The sequence below is a fragment of the Tiliqua scincoides genome, chromosome 2, assembly GCF_035046505.1.
Source record: "Tiliqua scincoides isolate rTilSci1 chromosome 2, rTilSci1.hap2, whole genome shotgun sequence".
NCBI classification, from domain to species: Eukaryota; Metazoa; Chordata; class Lepidosauria; order Squamata; family Scincidae; genus Tiliqua; species Tiliqua scincoides.
Genome location: NC_089822.1, coordinates 88,688,008 through 88,711,462, shown reverse-complemented (window position 1 = coordinate 88,711,462; position 23,455 = coordinate 88,688,008). Strand labels below are relative to the sequence as shown.

At 43.3% G+C, this 23,455-nt stretch overlaps 1 protein-coding gene across 2 annotated transcripts in view; it reads right to left on the bottom strand.

Annotated features, from left to right (window-relative positions):
* HSDL2 (hydroxysteroid dehydrogenase like 2) overlaps positions 1-20,061 on the bottom strand; it is a 28,760-nt gene extending 8,699 nt beyond the window's left edge. The window contains exons 1-6 of one of the 2 annotated variants that reach the window (XM_066615167.1): positions 19,954-20,061; positions 14,669-14,832; positions 12,683-12,781; positions 12,389-12,503; positions 4,460-4,563; positions 626-724 (exon numbers count right to left, since the gene is read on the bottom strand). In XM_066615167.1, the coding sequence (XP_066471264.1) occupies positions 626-724; positions 4,460-4,563; positions 12,389-12,503; positions 12,683-12,781; positions 14,669-14,832; positions 19,954-19,970 (598 nt within the window). In that variant the 5' untranslated portion in view covers positions 19,971-20,061. Of the gene's footprint in view, positions 1-625; positions 725-4,459; positions 4,564-12,388; positions 12,504-12,682; positions 12,782-14,668; positions 14,833-19,597; positions 19,693-19,953 lie in introns of those variants that run through there. The other variant, XM_066615166.1, reaches the window with a different exon arrangement.
* Between the last annotated feature and the right edge of the window lie 3,394 nt (positions 20,062-23,455).

Sequence of the window (23,455 nt, the reverse complement as noted above, 5' to 3'; positions counted from 1 at the left end):
TTAAACACAAATCCTATTACAGTTTTTGAAATTAAATACAAGCGTTTTAGCATGGGAAATGCAGTGTGGAAAGGGAACTATTTCTCTTCCCACAACACTAAAACCAAGGGTCATCCAATGAAACCGATTGGCAGGGGATTTAAGGGCAGGCAAGAGGAGGCATTTCTTTGTACAGTACATAATTATCATGTGGAATTTGAAGTCACAAGCTGTGATGATGGTCCCCAGCTTGGATGGCTTTAGAAGTGGATTGGGCACAATCAGGGATGATTCAGGCCCTTCAATGACTACTAGTCATGATGGCAGTCTCCAGATTCAGCAGAAATATGCCTCTGAGTACAAGCTGTAGGGGAGCAATGGTGGGAGATAAGAATGCCTCCCTCTCCTCCAAATTCTATCTTGTGAATTTGGCTTCTCAGAGGCAGCAGGTTGGCCACTGCGGAAAGCAGGATGGTGGACTAGATGGGCGTTTGGTCAGATCAAGCAGGGTTTTTAAAAAAATGTTTTTATTCCACGGCAACATATACAATCACTGCTTAGTCAAAAAAAATTAAACAAAGAGATAGGAAAATAAAGAAAGCTAAGCATTATAGAAGCCTTCTTTAAAAGACTAAAACCCAAATACCTGTCTGAGGCCATAAAGCATTAACCGCAACTTCTCCTCTAAATTCTTCTGCCATTCCTAGCACACACATGGACATTCCATATTTAGAAATGGTATAAGCTAGAACAAAATATAAAGATGGATTCAGTCATTTAAAACAATTTCTAATACTTATTAATTTTTCAGAGATTAATCACTTCAACATTGGAGGGTCCTTTTCATGCAATGCTAAAAGTGTACAGGTTTTCTCTAGATGGTCAGGCTGCCTGCATTAGAATTATACTGAAAGTTTGGCTTTATAAGTGACACTAGAGGTTGGCAGCCAGTTTTTTGGCTGATAAATTCTACTCCGAAGAAGCCTGCACCATCTATGCTTCACTAGAGAATTACCCTCTTATCCATCTCCTCATCCCCTGCAACCTTCTCTAACATCTCTGCCCCAGTTTGTATATTGGGGGCATCCATCCTGTTGTCGGTCCTCCTTCCCTCCACTGTGCAAGAACATGTGAACCAGTCATTCCAGTAATACACACTATTGTCTGGAGGTATCATTCACATGGTTTTTCTATACACCCTTATTGGAGAAAGAATGAAGGAGAAGGGCTTCTGTGCATGCCTTGGTTGGTACATTCTTGAAGGGAAAAACAGAAAAGAGTACAGGAAAAGCAACTTGTGCCACCACTGCTTCCCCCCCTCCTGTTTCACAGCCTTTGTTCATCCCCTCATGCAGCACTGTTTGCAACAAGACCATGAACAATACAAGTTTAAACACTGGTGGCGAGCTACAAGTTCCCAGCACTGCACTGGTGTTTTTCTTCTGTCAGCACAAGTTACTGAGAAGGCAGGGAACATAACTGAATGTAAAACACCTTGGAAGCTTTGCTGGCCACATGGGAGGGAGATTTACCTGCAAGATCAGGGGTAAAGCTGAGGTGCCCAGATCCACAATCCCATCTTGGTAAGCCCAAAAGTCTGGGCTCCCTCAGTATAAAATTATAGGAGTGATCTGGGAAGCTGAGTAAGCAGGCTAACCTCAAGTATTTGCCCTTGGTAGCCCTGAGAAGCAATTAGGGCAAGGGGAAATTGCTCTCTGCTCTGGACAGAAAGACTGATCAACTGGTAAAAATAAAAAGATTACTTTAAAAAAAAAAAGGGAGGGAAGGCAGGTTAAAGACAGGCACTTGCAACTTGATTAAAAAACACATTTGAGTTTGATGCTAAATGAAAATAAGAAACACATTATATGATTGACCAGGTACAATGTTGCCTGGAGAGGAAATCACTTAGATGCAGTTTCCTTATTTACCTCTATGGGGAGCCATCAGCAATGGACAGGTAACTTTTGCCAGTACTGTACTTGAATTAAGATGCATCCAGAGTCAAACTGGTAACCACTTTTTATGGAATTCCAATTGGCCCAGCTCTTACTATTCTGGATGGCTAATATAGAGGCAGGAAAGTGGGATCAGCCCCTAGAATCTCCTTTGACCATGATCAGGTAGTTGAACTTCACCAACAAGCACTCATATGTCAAACCCAGTAAGGTGCTAGCCATTTTCTACTGGCCGTTTGTTTTACGTAGGCCAGGTTCTCTAGCATTATACTATATTGTACATAGTCCTGTACCCAAATACAGTACACATTCTAGCCACATCGCTGTGGATGCGCACATAAAAAGCGACCATGTTTGGAGAAGAACAACCTGATTCATCTTAACCAGCTCCATGTTAGATGGAGAAAGAGTTTGAGTAAAATGAAGGGTTTCCATTTACAACACCTTGATATAGCAGCAGGATTTGAGCAGACTTAACATTCTGTAGGTCCCAGACACCCTCTTACAGGGCAATGTGGCAGCTATTTGTGCTAGCACAATCTGTTACTTAAGGAATTGTGCTTACTGTCTGAAACCCCCGGACCACCAATGCAGACATACGATACAGTGGACAGTCCAGTCCTTGAAAATTTTCCATTTGTTATTGCAAACATTCAAATGACATCTAAGCCCACTTTATATACACACAAAGGGCAACAGGAGTTTTTATTTTAACTATTTTATTAACTGGGTTGGTTTTGGTATCCTCTTGCGTACACAAGGATTAAATTGCTGATGTGGCATATAAATCAAATCTTTCCACACATGAAAGCCTATTATAGTCTTCTGACCTTTGATTAGGAAGTAAAATCACATTGGTGGCTTCATATGCTACCACTGTAATAAGAAGCATAAATTCTGCAGATAGAATCCATACATTCAGGTATGGTCATCTTCTTAAGCTCAGAGGCAGGGTGGGGGAGACAGATGCACGGAAACAAGTGGCCCCCAGGTTGTATAGCTTATACTGCATCTTTGTTACACATTTTAACTGTTTTAAGCTGCTTTAAGAGCCAATTTTGGCATACGTGGCATATAAGTGCAATATAAATAAATAGCATTAGCAACTAGCTGCTTTTAGGTAGTTCACCGCACGTTATCAGGATTGGCCTGCTCAAGAGGCAGGATGAAGCAGCCACTGTGGGGAGTGGGAGAGGTGGCAAACTGGTGGTGGAGTGCCCTATGTGTCACATCTGCCAACCACTTCCACCAGCTCACCTGGTTCAGGACCTGCTACCTTGTCTACTGCAATTCTTTTCCTGGCTTTCTCTCCTTCTCACAATACAAGGGAAACAAGACGAGAATCAACGCTGTGATTGTGCAGCCTCCAGCTCTAACATTGTGATCACGATAAACTTCTTGTTTGCTTTCCTTCCCAAATGGGAAGGGAAGGTAGCAAAGACAAGGCTGGAGGATGTAAACAAGAAGAGGGTGCAAGGCTGGAGAAGGTAGGACACTGCCGCCTGTGATACATTTTTCACTTCTTCACTTTCCTTACGTAAAGGAGAGGAAGCTAGGAAGAGGATCATAGCACCATTAATGGGGTTCTACTTCAGCCTCACTGCAATCTTCTTCCTGACTCTCTTCTAAACAGGCTGAGCAGGTTGGGAAAGAAGAGAAACTTTCCTTTTCAATCCTCTCCCCAGGTTCTGCCTGCTTGAATAAGCAAAGTTGGCTATGGCAGCAGCAGGACAGTTGGAGACAGTGGAAAGCATATGCTAGTGTGGACACATGAAAAAAACAGAAAAAGGACAACAGATAAATTTGGCGTTTTTTCACATTCTAGTTTGGGTTCAGCCAGGCCTGACTGTTGTAATCTTAGCAATTGTTCAGCTTTAAAAGCCTTGGGAGATGTGGGAATACATAGCCTAACCATCTAAGCTCAAGGCTGTAGGAGAAATAACTTGTTAGCATGGGACCAACATGGTACTACGCAAAGCAAGAACCACTGGGAAGGTGAGAAACCACTTTTTGAAATTGTTTAACACCACTTAACTTAGAAAATAATTTTTGAGACCAAAAGTATGCCATGGGCCATCAGGTGGTCATTTCTGCACGAGGGACTGATGCAGCAATGTAATCTGCCAACCACCACCACCATTCAGGCCCTAGGAGAATTTTCTGGGTTTAACATGTGACACACTGCTATGACACCATGCAGTGGCACTGATTCTACCACAGAATTATGGTTTAAAAGGTTTGGGGTTTCCCCAGAAACAAGATATGCAAACCCAGTGTAAAGATAGCGTTAAGGTTTGATCCTATTAGAACTTCTCTGGAGCAAAGGCAAAGGAGGTGCAAACTCATGCTCATTGCACTTTGCTTTTGCAGTGCAAGAGAGCTGCTGATGAGAACACAAGGTCTGACATTCACAAAAATTGGCACCATCTTCCAGGATGCAAGAAAGCAGCAGAGAATCAATCTTTAGATCTCTCTTGAGTATGGGAGATTTCAATATAAGTGAGCAATAAAAGTGTACTTACCGCAGTGATTTCTGAACCAAACAGGATTTAAATTTATTGGAGGGCTGATATTAAGGATATGACCAATCTTACTCTTTCTCAAGTAAGGAAGACATATTTTAGATCTGAAGACGTAAAACCAAAGGACATAATTAGACTTGTTAGTATTTCATCATCAATCCAATTTTGTTTCCTCTGTGTGTCACTGTCATCCCGTTTTACATCTGTTCTGAGTTTTTTTAGAGGGTGAGCAAAATACTATTATAATAGTATTATGCCAGCTATAAGCCCAGATCAGCTGGCAGTCCTCCTCCACTTAGCCTTAACAGTGCTATAGAACTGTGTTCTCCAGATCATTCAGTGGCCTTTTGTTTCCAGTTAGGAATCTATTCTACTCCATCACAACATGTTTCTAGATATTATTCTGTATGTCTCTACTCTCTAGGCTGAATTTTCAGGGTAGAGTGAGTTTCACAAGGGGGTCATTTTGTCCATTATGCTGATAAGCATTTTCAGAAACAGACCCCATATCTGCCTATGGTTCAACAACAGAAACAGTTTCATAAAAAGTGTTAGGAGGAATAACTTATTACACATTCAAGTCATACTTATCTTCTTAATTTGCAAGTTCAAAAACTACCAGAAAGCAGTTTATTATAAATTGAATATGACATCCATCATAAATACTCCCAATCAGCTATTAATGGGCAAATTGTTTCAGACCTCACTAATTCACAATGGACATAGCATGGGGTCTTGTTCTGACTACTCTAATGTTGTTTCATAATTGCTTTATCATAATTCTACTATTGCAACATAATTTCCAAGATATAGTAAGCATTACTATAATATGATATTGGGTATTAATTCAGGAAGACTTGCATTTAGCATGATCATATATATTTTACATTTTTTAAAACAAAATGATCTGATGTAAAAACTCCACTTTTCCTTGGAGGGAAAAAAGCAAAACAGTAACTATTGCCCATTGCAATATAAGAATATGAGCACAATCCAGCCAATATTAAGCTCTGAAGACATAATGATTTCATCTGTGGAGTTGAACACGTTCTAAACCTGCTTCTGTTGAAATCAATGTGATTTCAGGGTGCTTAATCTTCATTTCCTAACTGTATAATTTTAGAAAGCAATATATATTTAAACATCCAAAATAAATTTTAAAAACTCTCTCACACGCACATTATTTAGCCATGCACTGAGATAAAGTATCTGGCAGAGACTAAATTAATAGCTGCTTGAGTGGAATGATCAACAGGGACTAGGGCTGAGGTTTAGACCCAAAGACTTATTCAAGCATTTATCTTTGAAATAAGGAATTAGTACATGCCTATCGTTCCGCAAGTACTGGACACAACATATGCTCTTTGGAGGCAAAAATTTCAGTTATCAAAAGGGCATGGCAACCAGAATTATATAAATTTTTGCATCTTTTTAGGTTGTGAGCCCTATTGGGACAGGGAGCCATTAGTTATTTGATTTTTCTCTGTAAACCGCTTTGTGAACTTTTTGTTGAAAAGCAGTATATAAATACTGTTAATAAAATATTAGTCTCATAATGATAAAACCTATCAATTAACAGTGCTTTTAACTGTTAAATGCTTTATGAATGTCTAACCATTTTTAATTTAATTATGTGTATAAAAATATTTACATAGAAGTAAGAAACCTAGCCCTTTATGTGCAATTTGACCTTCATTAGCTCCCATTATTTCTAACTTATAAACACCAAGAATATCTGTGACTGCACTATTTGGTTCAGCTTGATTTAATTCCAGTATATAATGAGAAACTGCCAATCTCCTAGTAGTGCAGCTGCTGTTTTAACTTTTTCTGAGCACATTCACTTAAATACCATAAATTCTCAAACATTATATGAGTAAACTTCCTCATCTGTTAGTATTATGAAAAAGTAGCGCTCTTCTAATGCAAATAAGATTTGTAAGTGCACATTGACAAAACAAAACCAATCAAGTACTTTTGTGGGCCAAGCATACGCAATGTTTTCCTTTCCTTGAGACAGAGGGCATATTTCAGGGCTGTTTCATTACATGGAAATAATCAACTACTTAAACATACATCATAATGTAGACCAGGAATACTTATGTGCATACATGCACAGGGTATGGCCCCCCATGGGCACACATACAAACAAATAAAACTGCACAATTAGTCAGAAGTCCCACTAAAAATAAGACAGTATCATTAAAATTATAATAAAATCTATCAAAAAGTATGAGACAGCAAACATCACAGTTCAAACACAGCAAATACAACTCAAAAGACAAGGTCTCAACTCCCCCCCTCCCCCCGCCTGCCCAAAAAAACCCAATCGATCTGTTGTGTGTCCCTTGTGGGAGGAAATTCCACGAAGTCATAGTCATTACTAAAAAGATCTACTTTCTAAAGTCTGAAAACCTTGCCTCTGTCAGTGGCAGACCTTGCAGTAAGACCTCAAAGCTTGATCTCAATTCCCAGCACAGGGGTTTATAAGGAAGGTGGTGTCACCTCAAGTACTTAGGGCAGCGATTTTCAATCTTTTTCATCTCACAGCACACTGACAGGGCACCAAAATTGTCAAGGCACACCATCAGGTTTTTGATAATTGCCAAGGCACACCATGCTGTCAGTGGGGGGTTCACATCCCCATTGGCCCTACTAATAAATTACCTTCTCCCCCAATTCCTGTGGCACACCTGAGGACCACTCATGGCACACCAATATGCCACGGCACAGTGGTTGAAAATGGCTGACTTAGGGACTTAAACTATTAATATATATAAATATATATGTGTGTGCTTATGTGTTTCTTTTCTTCCATACACTGACCCCATTGACAACCTTGGAACACTAAACAATCAAATACAGTACTTTCAAACTGCTGTATAATTAAACTCTCCTATACCAGATTATATAGGGTCTTTAATACTTACAGTAAGTAAACTTGGGTCTTCTTGGCAAGGAAGGAGGAATACAAGTGTTTTAAGATAAATAAAATAAATATGTTATAATTGGTCCCTGCTCAACAAAGCAAGAACAATTAAAGCAAATTCAATACAAATGATTTCACTAGCCATATTCATATGTCACCCCAGTGGCTCAGTCAGCTGGGAGGGCAGGACAGACAGACAACACTCATGTGGGAAACGGACCACAATAGTGGCCTGCCCATGAGGTTCCTTCTATACATACCTCCACTATTATGAGAGAAGAAGCCTTAGAGAAAGTGTCCTCATGGCACAGAAAGTGTGAAATTGGCCAGTTGTGCCCTAACAGAGAAGACCAGCTAGTGGAAAAGTCAACCATCAGGTCACTTAGGGAAGACCTTGAGGAAGAGCATTTAGGAGGGGGAAGTGGCCACCCCACATAATGCAGGAAATAGAGGGAACCACTATCCACAGTTGCCTGCCTGAAAGTGACAGGAAAGGAACAATGCTACAATTAGTCCTTTTCATCCAGTTAACAGAAAGACTGTAACCAAGAAGTTTTGAGGGGAAGATGTTCAAATGCATGTGCCTCACTAGCAACTACAGTATGTGATTCTCCTTTAAGCGAGCCTTGAGGCTCTGTGAGGACCATGGACTCAGGCGCATGTTAGATGTAGTTCATAAAACAGAAAATTTTTTAGAACAATGCCTAGCTTAAATTTTAGAACAAAACAGGTTTAAAGGAAGTGTACTGGTAGGACTTGGCCACATGAAATGTATGTAATCTACAGTGCAAGTGATAAAGCCTTGGTCCTGATCTGAATGGGGTTCAGGACCACAGCTTCTGGGTTCACCTAGACTAGCAGCTGCTCCTGGACTCCTAGGTGGCAGCAGTGGCCAAGACAGCATTCATCCAGCTTCAGCTGGTGCACCAGCTGAGACCATACCTGGATTGTGCAGACCTGGCCACAGTGATCCATGCCACAGTAACATCAGGATTAGACTATTGTAATGTTTCTTTCTGAAATATTCAGTTGTACCAGCCATCAGCCCACGCTGGAAGAGGTCCTACTAGAGAGACAATGTATCTAAATGAAGGCTCTCTAAAATCATGTTAGATAAAATATTTTTGGTTTACTAAGCCAATTCCAACAAAAAGGAATGCTAAATTGGGGGGGAGGGGCGTGAAGCTTCCATTCTTATACTTCAGTTTCGGAAGCCAATTATACATACCAGAAATAGCCTCATGAAACCCATGGTGTACATATGGCTAGATTTATCTCACTGACCACTTCTCAATGCTTCTGATTTGATTGCTGTGAAATTACATTTATTTATAGATCTACAGATGGGAAAACAAAAGTATTTCCATAGAAGTGGCAAAAATGCAATTGTCTACAAGTCTCTGGCCAGCATTTACCATGTTTACAAATGCTATTCAGTCGGAAATGTTCCCAGTACAAATAAGTACAGTGTAGTAATAATAGATTATATTTAGAAATTTACATTAAACACAAAATATAAAAATAAAACAAAGAAGCAGAAATTATATGCAGTTACCAAACACTTGAGAGAATGGATGTGTCTATATTATTTGCCCAAAATTCAGAAGAGAAACCGTTTGGCAGAACCCTGTGGGAAGGTGACTATTTAACCATGGCACCAGGAAGATTGTATCTCAAGCTTGGGTGGCAAAACAGAATTTAAGATCTACTGCTATTCCTCAGAGCCCCAAAAGCATCACCTAGAGAAACAGCAGGGTTCACAAATGTAGACATGGAGAGAGGAAGTTGTCTCTCTTCTCTCCTAGTTGTTCTGGTGTAATAGTTTACCCATAGTTCCTTCTTACTACCCACACAGCAAGGCAGCAGCATATCTTAGTTAAGATCAAAGGCCTAAGGCAGTGGTATTCAAACTGGGGTGTTGTGACACCCAAGAACTGTGGGTCCTGGCCTCTGCCCCCTTAAGGGGCGGGGGCAGCCAGGAGACAGGGGGAAGGCAGCGGTGCAATCCTGCGGATCAAGCCTTGCCCAAGCCTCCTGCAGCCTCCAGGGGGTGCGGGGAGCCTTGCGCAACCTTCGGCAGGGTGCCCCACGTCAGGAAAAGTGAAAGCGGAGCGATCACGCCCTGCTCCGCAAAACCGGAAGTGGAGCACGATCGCTCTGCTTTTCCTTCTGATGGGGCTGCAGGGACTGGGGTGCACCCTTCAGTCCCTGCAGTCATTGCAGTGATGTGAATGCTTTGTTTTTAGTCCCCAGGAGCAAATATAATCCATTCACCTTTGTGGCAGAAAATAAAGGTGTGCTCTTGGGGAGGTTAAAGCTGCTCCTTGCTCTGATGACAACACAGCCTGCTTGTCAAGTTCCCCTAAGATGGCAGTTCTGCCTCAAAGAGATTTTAGAAGGCAATGTGGGCAGAGGGCATTCACCAAAAAGTGGCCCAAATTCTCACTTCAATCAAGGGTTTCATTGATTGGGATACAGAGCAGATGAGGGTTACTTCACCCTTAATGCCAATGGGCTGAATGCCTTCAGTCAGGCAGAGGTTCCTCTTCTTTGCTCCTTCTGCCATTTCCCCTTCATCTCCTTCTTTCACAGTTCTCCCTTCTCTTTCTTGTTCTCATTCACCTTCTTCCTACTCCATCCATCTCTTTGCTCACCCCTCTACTAATCTGCAGCCTACATTTGATGACAGCCTTGAACCACCGCCAGCTGATTGTGCTTCGTTGTGTTCAGCTCCAGCTGGAAACAGGCACCACCCAATTACATCACCAACCAGCGAACCTTCTCTCAGTTGACTGGTGGCATCTCAATGCCACCACAGTCAGGCTCTGCAAGATGCATGTCATCACACTGCTCCTCTCTACAGACTGCAGCCAGGATTTCTTTTCTTGGTCATTCTGGAGTGTGGTGAAGTGTTGAAAGATGGCATAAAATTGAAGAATAATGAGCCTTTGGCCCTACCTCTCTGTCTCTCAACTTAAAGGACAATGAGGTGGATTACAAGGCAGGATTCATTGGCTAGTAGCTGCTTACAACATCAACACCTACTGTCAACAATATCTACTATTGATAGTTATACGGAATAGTAACACTGCATATCTTTTTCCTGCTCTGTCCCTTCCCTGCTAGCTTGCTGATATGTAGATCTGATACAAACCTTCCAAGTCAAAGCAAATCTTCACTGTGGTCACCCCGTGTTTTGTTTTTTTTTTTAAGAAAAACAACAAGAGAATACTCTGTACTACCAGATTGTGCACATCAAGTGACCACTGCTTACAGGATACCTCCAAACACTGAAAGTCTGCATGACTAGTTGCAGGGGCAGTTATTAAAGGCATGTGGGTGGGGCTGCTTGATTTCACTTACACAAGCAGCTGCTCTGCAGCACAAACAGGTTTGTGCTGCTCTAAATGAAGCAAGGGACAGGATCAGGCTGAACATGTTATTTTCTGCACAAGCCCAAAGAAACAGAGTAAGGCAGAAGGAAGACAGACAAAGATAATAAAAAGCTTTGGCAAAGGTTACAAACTAATAAAGTGAAGGATCTTGGAATGGTCATCCGGACATGGAGTATGGCCCCTACACTAGCCAGGGTTAGTCAGTCTGTTACAATTTCCAGCCCTCACAACTGGCAGGAAAATACACACAACACTAGTGGGTAGTTTCTGCAGCAGTCTTAATAATTAGAGAGTTCTAGTACATCCTAGTCTATCTCCATAACCATCAAGACACTCAGACTTGTCCTCCTCATCAGTACATTCCAACTTAAACTCCATCCATGAAAAGACTGACTAGATTCATTATTCAGTTAAGGATCTTTCTATTCAAAAGGAGAAACAAACTCCAGAGAGCATTTGACTCAGGCTGCAATCCTATCCACACTTTCCTAGGAGTAAGATCAATTAACTGTGTTTTGCCGGATTCCTGGTACAAGCTTCACTTAGAGAATTATGCCCACTTTCAGCTAATTAACTCCCCTTCTTTCCCCAGCAGTGGCCCTATTTCTGCCCTGCAGCACTGCTGGACCCCACCACCAGGGTAGCTCGCCTGTTCAGCCTGCAGAGGTTCTCCTTCCCCTTCACTCCTGTCAGCAGCTCCTCCCGCCACTACAGCAGATCTTGGACATGGCAGCCAAACACCAATCTCCAGTGTCTCCAGCTGTCTGTTCCAGTAGTCCATTCACCCATCAGCAGTTCCAGTAATCCAGGGGTGCCCAAACCCCGGCCCTGGGGCCACTTGCGGCCCTCAAGGACACCCAATGAGCCTCTGGCCCTCTGGAGACTTGCTGGAGCCCTCACCGGCCCAACGCAACTGCTCTCAGCGTGAGGGCAACTGTTTGACCTCTCGTGTGAGCTGTGGGATGAGGGCTCCCTCCACTGCTTGCTGTTTCACATCTGTGATGCAGTAGCGGCGGCAAAGGAAAGGCCAGCCTTGCTTTGTGCAAGGCCTTTTATAGGCCTTGAGCTATTGAAAGACCTTCATTTATTCATATAAGTTCATCTTTAATATATTAACTTATGTAAATTTATTCAAATTTTAAATGTAAATTAATTATTTTTTTCCCTGGCCCCTGACACAGTGTCAGAGAGATGATGTGGCCCTCTTGCCAAAAACTTTGGACACCCCTGCAGTAGTCCATTAGCTCCTCAGTCCATTAATCCTTGTCTCCAGCTTTCCTCCTCCTACTACTACACACCTCTTTCCTTCCTGCAGGTTCTGCTTATATCCCTGGAGACCTCATTGCCTCTAGTGGCTGCAGCTGTGCAGGCCTGTGAAATCCAGGCCTTAACCCTTGAAGGGGCCACTGCTGACACCACATCCTATCTCCTCATGGGAACTTGTACATTTCCATTACATGATGGGACTTACTTCTGAGTAGACAGGGATAGGATTGGATTCTCAGAGTTATTTTATTCATGAGAGCTTTAATTTAAACCTAATGGGAAAAAGAATTTACACACATTTGATTATTTTAAAAATACATATTACCCATAAGCACTTACGTAAGGTAGGTTCCTCTTGTGTTGGCGCTCATCATAAGGTCCACTTTTTTTGTTGGTGTTTCCAGAGTGCCGGTCAAAGAGATAGCGCTTGCATTGTTCACAAGAATATCTATCCCTGGTTTTAAAATAAGCCATCTTAATATCATAAAATTCATCGTTTACAATAAACTAATGAGCAGTCCAACTGACTTGAACTATCATATTTTTAAAATTAAAAAAATAATGTGGAGTTTTAAACCTGTGCTAATAATTAACACACTTTACACACACTTCAGAATTCAATTTAGATCATACCTCCAAATTTCTGAACAGCCTTATCTACTGCATCAGCAATTTGATCTTCTTCTCTCACATTAACAATACATGGCAAAGCCTTGCCTCCTGCTGCTTCAACTGAAAAGAAAAAAATTACACACACGTTTAGCTCAATCTACAGATATTAAAAAAAATAATCTATGATGCTATGTAAAGCAGTGTTAAAACTGATTAGATTACTAGAAGAAGCCAGGAGGAGCTCTTCAAAGTTTGAAGTATGTAATGGTTCAAATATATATACGTGCAGATACAGGAAGGGATCCATCGAGCTATGGATTTGTCTAAGGGCTTGAGCATGCACAGTAGGATGTTTGACTGTTCCCATAAACAGTCCGCTGTACCACATAAGATTTTTTAGAAACGTCCCTTGAATATAGCATGGAATGCTATTTAAAAACCATAATCCAACACTCTCAGGGGCTTGCAAAACTAGATGCCTTGAAAAATTCAAACATCACAGACTTTTCCGTTTGAAATAATGCTTCAACATACCCTTTCAACCTGCTGATATTTTAGATAAATATGAACAAAGATGTACAAAGCAACAAGGGATAACCTACATACCCCCAATCTATAGAACTCAGCCTTTTAGTTCCATAACAGATCTCAACATCTTAGCTTAGCATGGAAATTATATGGCAAACAGATCAGTTCCAGTGACTGCTCCCACAAATGTTTTATTTGTACAAATTTGAGTCACAGACTCCAAATTCTAAAGCAAGAGATCCACCTACCTCTATGCTGCAAAATGGCACTGTAACTCTACCCAAATTATCAGTAATTGAAGCATTTTTAGCACCTAGGGAAACCAGAACATTGCAGCACCAGTAACTGCAAACATACACTTTTCCATACTACAACTAGCTAAGTTGTAGTTTACTAATTTACTAATTTACTAATTTACTCAGAAAGTATGGAGTAGGAAAAAAATTCAAAACTCGTCACTGAAGCCTCTCCAGGCTGCAGAAGGTCTTCTAAGGCCTTAAAACAGGGGTCTCTAAACTTTTCAGCAGAAGGGCCACATCAAATATCTGGCACAGTGTCAAGGGCCGGAAAAAAAATTAAATATATAGTTTAAATGAATACATTAGAGATGGAAGATTAATGAATGAATGTATGTCTAAGATTTCTCCAAGCACCAACACAGCCCAAGAAACAAGGCACACACTTAAATGGACCACCATTTCACCACCCCACAAGCACAACTCCAGTTGTGTTTGATCAACTAGGCCAGAGGCTCTCAGGGGATTACAGGCTGGCCACAGGCCAGATAGACGCTCTCTGCAGGCTGCATCTGGCCCCCAGGCCGGGGTTTGGAAACCCCTGCCTTAAAACATCACTTCTGGTTTTGCTGAAAAACCAGAAATTACCTTCTAAGGCTTCAGAACATCCTCTGGACATGACAGGAGCAGAGCTCCAGATTCATTCAGGCCATCAAGCTTGACCCTTCGGGGGGGGGGATACAATTTCTTAGGAGCTTCTCTCAGGTTCCAGGGGCCCCCTGACAAACAAGGATACAACATGAACAGATACACATAAAAACCCTTTCTCACAGTTGGCCCCCTTCAGATCTACCAGGGCTCCTCAGGAAGTCATACGGCTCCCACTGAGAATGGCTGCTATAAAGCTTATGACAATTTAGGGAACAGAGCACATGGTTGATGACATGAAGATTTTTTTAAATGATTATTCTAGCCCACGCAGAATAAAATGATGTACCATTCCATTTCAACATTATATCATGGGACTCAGAGCCCTTGCCACATCTTTTATGTTGATTTAAGTAAAAGGACGGAAATGGGCAATACGTGCAAGTGATTGGATTCCTGGGTGGAAAACAGATTACAAACGAACTGATACCAGAGAAGTTAATGTAAGGTTCTCCTCAGTTCAGATAGGTATAGAAATAATAAGCCAACTGATTCATTTGAGCTCAGATCATTCAAATGTATCTCTGATGCTTACTTTCTTCTGCAGCGGTGTAGATAGTTCCTGGGAGGCTGCGATGTGGTACTCCGGTCTTTGCAGCTATCACAATATTTGCTCCATCTTTTGCTGCCTTCAAGGCAATCGCTTTTCCAATGCCACGGCTTGCACCTGTGATAAAGAGAGTGCATCCCGCCAACTTCCTGAAAAACAGAAGGAGAAAAAATATCTTTAGCCATTAATAAAAAGGCTTCTTTTGATTATACAGTTTGTTCCCAAGCTCCATGATGAAGAAAATGGTAGTAACATATCACATAACTCATCCCAGGTGCTGTTCCAGTCCTGCCCACATTCCCCCCTACTCTCAGGACAAAGTGCACATTAATATTCATTGTAGAAATGCCAGCAAGAACAACCTCCCCTGGCAATTGAACGTTGATCCAATTACTTATTTTGCAGATCATCATCATGATGTTTTTCCTATTTTTCTTTAACCAAAACTCCCATTATATGTTTTAAATTTACAAAGTAAGAGTGCATACCAGGGATGGGAAAACCCAGCATGGCTTGACTCAAGTCGAGAGTCACTGCTCCCCATGACTCAACTTGAAAATGAGTCATAAGGAGGGCACTTTCCAAGTCACCCTTTTGCAACTCTAAAGGACTTGAGATATCCTGAGTATTTAAAGGACCCCTTTAATAAGCCCACAATAGAAAAAAATGGGGCTGCTGCTGGGGGTGGGGGTGTGTGTGTGTGTGTTGGAGTTCATTTTAAACACACCCCTGCTGTCCCCACCCATCTGTAAACAAGGCAGGAGGCGGTGGGAGGGACTGCCTGAGAACCAGGAGAGAAGTGGCAAGAGGGAGGAGAGTCACATGCAGCAGCTGTGAGGATTACCAGGATGACCCAATCCTTGGCAGCTCTACTCAGAAGTAGTCCCATTTGTGCTGGTCATTCAATGAGGGCGCCCCCCCAAGTAACAACAGAGTTCAGAGCAGCCAAGCCATTCGGTGGAAAGTGTGATTGCTATGAACTGCCTTGGCCTCCCTCCAGCTTCCCTGCCTCCTCCCCTGGCTTCTCCAGCCAAGAAGAAGGCAAGAACCCCCTTGGCTCATCCTTCTACCCTACTTCAGCCAAAGAAAATATCAGAATGCACATCCTTTGTCCAATGACCATTGGTTCCTTCCTTCCTACCAGAGATGGGCAAAAGAGCTCGCTCCCACGCACCCCACACTTGGATGCATTAACCTTTTCCCTGCTTCGCAGCTGGAACCTCTCTGCTGTTTGCCCGGTTGGAATGATAGCCCCATAAGGTTTTACACACCATGAAACAGTAAGCAAGCACACCCAGACACAGGCAGACTTGAGTCAGCATGCATGAGGACAAATCCTGAGTCAGGGGGCCCTTGACTCAAGTGTTTTTCAGAGTCTTCCATGGGCACGACTCACAAGTCTACAAGTCAGTGAAAAACACACATTTTTACAACTGGAGACCAAGTCACCTGATTCAAGTTCCCATCCCTGGGGCATACTCAGGATATTCAAAAATTAAGACACAACTAATCTGTGTTCAGTGATTCTAAGCATGCAGTCTCACTTAAGGGACATAAGCAGTGCCTTACTGGATCAGACCAGAGCATCTTTTTCAAGAATCCAGCAGGCACTATTAGAATAAGAAGTGGGCTAGTAGATTATGAAGTATCACACTGAAGTATCAAGGAATTCCACTCCCACAGAGTGAAAACTGAGGAAGCACACAAGATGCCAAGAAAGAGAGTCATCTATGCTTTTCAGATATGTCCTATATGGTAACCAGATAGAAAGGACAGCAGGAAATTTTAACAGGTGCAGCTTTTCTCATCTCTGCATGGCCAACTGCACCTGCCAGAGCTCTATCTACAGGATCCCTTCTCCCTTTTGAATCTGATCACCACATAGATGTAACTCTGTCTTCAATGTTTCATTGTAGATTTTTTAAATTGATAGTTACTATGTAAATAAAGTTATATAAACCAATTGTGAAATATCTAAAATAATGTGCGTAACTCACTTTTTTTAAAGGAGTACCTTGGACCCAACACAAACAAAAAAGGGATCCTGTATCTTTAAAGGCTGTGTAAATAGAAGACAATGTGGGAAACCATCTTCTCTTATTACTAGGAAACATGCCAAAAATATCTTTGTGTCTATAAATATGAGACCCCCTGGATCAGTCCAGTGGTTCATTTACAACAGGGGTGTCAAACATAAAGCCCAGGGGGGGCCAGATGCAGCCCCCAGAATCTTTTTATCAGGCCCTCAGGCTCTCAGCTGCAGAGGTGTTACAGCTGAAATGGCAGCCCACATGAAAATTGGGCTTTTCCAAATCCTGAAATATGATCAAGATTTGCATACTTACTCTTCTGTCATTTGCAGTTAATGAGAGGAAACTGAACGCTTTCCACATGCGCTGCCTCCGACGCATTCTCGGCATCACCTGGCAGGACAAAGTTCCTAACAACACAGTCCTGGAACATGCTGGAATCCCTAGCATGTATGCACTACTGAAACAGAGACGCCTGCGTTGGCTTGGTCATGTCGTGAGAATGGATGATGGCCGGATCCTAAAGGATCTCCTCTATGGAGAACTCGTGCAAGGAAAGCGCCCTACAGGTAGACCACAGCTGTGATACAAGGACATCTGCAAGAGGGATCTGAAGGCCTTAGGGATGGACCTAAACAAGTGGGAAACCCTGGCCTCTGAGTGGCCCGCTTGGAGGCAGGCTGTGCAGCATGGCCTTTCCCAGTTTGAAGAGACACTTTGCCAACAGTCTGAGGCTAAGAGGCAAAGAAGGAAGGCCCATAGCCAGGGAGACAGACCAGAGACTGCACTTGCTCCCGGTGTGGAAGGGATTGTCACTCCCGGATTGGCCTTTTCAGCCACACTAGACGCTGTGCCAGAACCACCTTTCAGAGCGCGATACCATAGTCTTTCGAGACTGAAGGTTGCCAATACTATATGAGAACAGGGTCTGATTTCTAGCCATTAGCTGCATAATGATGTCACTTTCTGCTTAATGACATCACTTCCGGCCCTCAGCTGGAGCCCTGAATGCTAACTTCAGCCCTCTGTATGAAACCAGTTTGACTGCCCTGATTTACAATAATATGATGTTCCTAGATGTTATTGGTATGACAGAAAGGCAACATCCTTCCATGTTGTTTGCCTCTAGTATGCACGAATGCTATTGTGATTATTATATTAAGGAAAAGCTGCAATGGGGCTAACAGGCTGCTGGAGGGGGGTTACTAGACAAATATTACAAAAAGCCCTGAACCCCACCATTCCCACAACACTGGGGTAACTGACATGTACTGGTCAATCAAGGCTGCTGTGTTTTGAATTGACTCCTATAGATGTGACTTTAAATTTATTTTTATCTTCTACCCCCACATTCATTAAGGGGCAACAAAACAACTTTTTATATAAGTTCTACAGTGTTTTGATGCTTTTTAAATAGTGATTTATTGTTTCTGTACTTTTGAAACTGCATTTTTGTTCACTGTACTTTATGTTTCTTCTAACAGGAAATGGTGCCCCTTGAAGCTTGCAACTGCCTTCCAGAACCCTTACTCCACTGGTTCCCAAACTGTGGGTTAGGACCCACAGATTGGTCTTGATTTTTGGTGGGTCCCATAGCAGCTGAGCAGAGGCTCTAATGAAAACAGCTGATGAAATAAACTACAGATAACTGCCTCAAGCCCTGAGGCTTTTCAAAAATCAGATAACTGCTAATTACCCCTCAAAGAGCTCCTGCAGTTTGCAAGCATATGGTAAATATAGGAGCATCTTTTTTATGGTTATTATTCTGTGTGTGTAAATAAATAAATAAATAAATAGATAGATAGATAGATAGATAGATAGAATATTAAGTCTTGTAAACCTAGGTGAGTTTTTTAAAAAGTGTCATTTTAAAAAGTGGGTCTCAGTGCTAAAAAGTTTGGGAACCACTGCCTTACACAATGCCTCCTCTCCATTTCTTTAAATCCCTTCTTAAAACCAGCAACATTCATTAAGTCTATGATGCCATGCTTTAGGGCCTAATCCTACCCAGTACTGATACACCTGTGCCAATGGGATGCGAGGTCAGGCCTTCTCAAGGTAAGGAAATGTTTGTTTCCTTGCCTCAAGACTACATTGTGGCTGTATTGGTACTGGAAAGCTAGAAATGATTGGACCCCTAGTCTTAATCCCCAAAGGCAACTAAGTTTAAGTAATGGTAACAGAGACAATCACACACACACCCAACCCCAATCTCCTTTTACCTTCATTCCCCTTTATTGTCTCATGGGGCCAATATCTAGATTGTAATCCCCTTGGGGCAGGGACATATTTTTGCTTCTCTTGAAAGCACCATGTACACTAATGGTGCTTGAACAACAACAGAAACTATTAACGTAAATACTGTGATTTATCTATGAAGCTGCCTTCTACAGACCTCTGGTCAAAGGTTAGTATTGTTTGCTCTGATTAGCAAACATCCCGGCCATAGTAGTAAGTTAGGGTGTGTTTGCTCCAATCTCTAGAACAGTAATTTCCAACCTTTTCATCTCACAGCACACCGACAAGGTACTAAAACTGCCAAGACACACCATGCTGTTGGGCCATTGGGGAATGTGATCTCACCACCAACTAATGAATGACCCTCCCCCAGACTATTTGTGGCACACCAGTGTGCCACAGCACAAGGGTTGAAAATGGCTGCTCTAGACCCAGGATGGCACTCAAGGTCACCTCACACTTCACCAAGCGGGGAGGGAAATAGTTGCATAGCTAGGGTTGTAAATCTATTCACACTTTCCTGAGAGTAAACCCCATTGACTCTAATAGGACTTACTTCTGAGTAGACATGCTTAGGATTGGGCTCTAAGGCTGCAAAACTATTCACGTTCCTGAGAGTAAGCCCCATTACTCTAATAGAACTTACTTCTGAGTAGACATGCCTAGGATAGGGCTGCAATCCTAGTCACACTTTCCTGGGAGTAAACCCCATGGACTCTGAAGAGGCTTAATTCTGAGTAGACATGCCTAGGACCGGGCTCCAGGGCTGCCAACCCAGCCGCACTGTCCTGCGAGTAAACCCCATGAACTAACTGGGCTTACTTCCGAGCAGACAAGCCTAGGACGGGCTCCAGGGCTGCCAACCCAGCCACACTTTCCTAGAGCAGCCCCACTGCCGAACGGGGCTCCCTTCCGAGCAGACGCGCCCAGGCGGCGCCCCGGGCCGCCTGCCCCTCTCAGCAGGGCCGAGGGCGAGCGGGAGCGGAGGGGGCCGGCGCTTACCCCGTGTTGGGCAGCATGGCGGTGAAGCGGGGCGGGATGGCGGGCGGGGGCAGACAGCCAGGCCCACTTCGGGTGGCGTCGATGTTTCGGGGCCTCACACGGCTACGCAGAGCTCAGCGCGTCCCGGACCCTCCACCACGAGGGCGCAGAGCGTAACAATTGGGCCCCACAGCACAGCACAGCCCCCTCCCGCGACGTCACCTGCCGAGGCGCGAGGCAACGACGGCCGGCCAATGCGAGCGCGAGGCGCATTCTCACGCCTCACCCGCGGAACCCGCTAGCGCCCGAGTGGCCCCGCCCCTTGCTCCGCGTCCATAGCAACCGCTCAGGGGCACGTGATCGGAGGACTCCGCCCGCCTGCCCAGCCACTCCTGGCTGAGATGGGCGGAGCCTTCGCTCAACCACTTGGGCGGCAACCTTATCGACAGTTTCCTGGGAGTAAGCTCCATTGACTACAATGGGAGTTACTTCTGAGTAGATATGCCTGGCGTGGGGCTGTAAGAACACTGCAATCTTATCGTTCTGAGAGCCCCAGCCTATGCATGTCTATTCGGAAGTAAGCCCCGTTAGAGTCAGTGGGGCTTACTCCCAGGAAAGTATGGGTAGGAGTGCTGTCCTAGAGCCCTATCCTAGGCATGTCTACTCAGAAGTAAGTCCCATTAGAGTCAGTGGGGCTTACTCCCAGGAAAGTGTGGATAGGATTGGCGCCTTAGAGCGCAAGCCTATGTGTGTCTCCTCAGAAGTAAGTGCCATTGTAGTCAATGGGGCTTACTCCCAGGAAAATGTGGATAGGATTGCAGCCTCACACCCAATCCTATGCATGTCTACTCAGAAGTAAGTGTCATTAAAGTCAATGGGGCTTACTCCCAGGAAAGTGTGGATAGGATTGGGCTACTAGGTGCTTCGTGACTGACAGTAGGAGCTTATGCAGTCCTAATCAGAAGTAAGTCCTATTTTGTTCAATGGGGCTTCCTCCCAGGAAAGCGCACATAGGGTGGCAGCCTGATTCCAGCACAATAAGATTAAAAGTGGAAACTAGGGCTGAGCAGATCCAGCACAAGTTCAGCCACCTGCAGGACTTTGGCTGCCGTCTGGCACATACTGGACTTTAAACGAAGTTCTGCTGAACTCAGCTTTCAAGCAAAGAGGTGTCTGAACAGGCTGCACATGGAGTGACCAAATGGGAACAGAGTGCCTGTACCTTTAAGCGCTGTAGAAGCGGGAACTCTGGCAGGTGCAGCTCAACATGGAAGGGTTGAAAAAGCTGCACCTGAAAAAGCTGCACTCCCTCGTCTCTACAGTGATCAAAGGTACAGCACTCTGTCCCACTTGGCATCTGGTTGTTTTGCTGGCATCAGGCTCTTGGAAATAATAAAATTTATGAAAGTTATTTTTTGTGTGTGGATGGCCATTGCCACACACACAAGGAAATCTGGTTTGATCAGATTGGCTTCCTCCTTCAGTTAGGTGGAATTGCCAAGAGGTTCTCTAGAGAAGAATAAAGTGACCAGACTGGAAAGTCTTTGTGCCCTTGAGCCAGACTCTCAAATATTTCCTGCCTGTGAGAAGTAGATTTGTACCTTCTTTGTGCCCGATAAAGTAGGAGAGTGGGGACCCCACTGTTGATCCTGCTCCCTCCCAGAACCCCATCTGCCCACCCCATTGCCTCTCCCTCCTTGCCCCTGGAATGCCCTCCCAGCTCCAAATATTCTTCTTAGAGAGAGCAGAAAAAGTTGCCATGAAGCCTGGCACTAGTGAAAGCTATTTTAGCACAATTGCTAAGATCCTGAGCAGAACCGGGACCTGGTATCTGAAGGGGTACACCAGATGCCTCTCCCTTTACCTGGTGGGGCTCTAGTTCAGTGTGGTCTTCAGCCTTTTTCATTCCTGGAAGTAACTGCGACCCCACAGGTGAGGCTTCACAACCCCAAAGTTGAAGAACATTGCTTCATTATATTATGAGTGGAAAACCCAGGCAAACACTTGATATTGTAATATCAGTGCTTCTTTCTTATGGATATTTTTTATTGTTGAAAAGCAGTATATAAATATTCTTAATAATAATTAATGGTCTTCCCACATACCTTTTTCCTCCAGCAAATTAAGGGACACTTGAACCAAATCTCTCATTTACTCTTCCACAGAATAGTTTTCATACTGAGAGCAGCCAGTGAGATTTAGCAATACGCTGGCAGAGAATGGGTGTGGTGGTGAAATTTGGAAGATACCTAACATCTATAGAACTCCCACAGGCTTCTTGTGAGAGCTGCAAATAGCGTGCAAGATGGAAAGTCATAATGAATAATTAGCTGCCCCAGATCACAACAGTGAGTCAGTCTCAGAGCTGGGATTAGACTGCTTGGCATTTAAGTTTATTCTCATGCTGCCAGAATGCCAGTCTCAAGGGCTTAAGGGCTGAAGAAAGTACAGCAGAAATCTAGTTGCATTCACCATGAATAATCACTCTAGCTATGTTTGTTAGAACTAATTTAATGGACAAAAGTACAAAAACTCCTCTGCAGCGTCTTGGAAGTTAAGTTCAAGGCTCTTTCACATTGTTTAGGCTGATACAAGGAAAACATTACAGGATTCTACTGAGCAGAGCACATTGTTAAGATAGGGAGAGAGCATTACTTTGTGTGGTGGGAGTGATACATTTAGTGAAATCCTGGGGAAATCTGTCTGGGGCACAGGCAACGTTTCAGTTAAAATTTCAAAGGGAACTAGCAACAACAACTACATGTCTAAAGGTAGTGGGAGGTAGGAATCTAATCATCTCTTCATTGGCAACATAAATTAGGTCAGAGGACAAGAGCTCATTTCTATTAAAAATAAGCTCAGGGAGATATGTCCTTGTAGAGAAATGTCCTTGCAGGCCTTTGTGCATGGATAAAGCATTTCATTATTTAAAACGTTGAGAGTCAATGTGATATAGTAATTAAGAGAACTTGAACCTGGACACTGGTTAAAATCCATGTTCAGTAGACTAGCTGAGACTAGATCAGTTGCTAGCTTTCATTCTGATGTACCTCAGAAGGTTATTGTGAGGATAAAAAGGGATAAACTCAGATAAAGAACCTTCAACTCTTGGAAGGAAGGGTAGGATGGAACTCTTTCAAGAGAGAAGCTAAATTCTTGCCAGATTAGCAAATAAGGGCACAATCCTAACCCCTTATATCAGTGCTTTCCAGCACTGGCATAGCAATGCCAATGGGACATGTGCTGCATCCTGCGGTTGGGTGTCACTCACAGAGGCCTCCTCAAAGTAAGGGAATGTTTGTTCCCTTACCTCCCTTACCCTTACCTGCATTGCCCTTATATCAGTACTGGAAAGCACTGACAAAAGGGTTTAGGATTGCGCCCTAAATTCCCTAAGCATGTATTATCTTTGCATGGCCTTTTCAGCGGCACCTTACTTATTGAATTTCCTCTCCAAAGAGATCTGGTTGTTTTGCTCTCTCTGGCTACGTTTACATGGCAAGGAAGGACTTTTATGTACCAA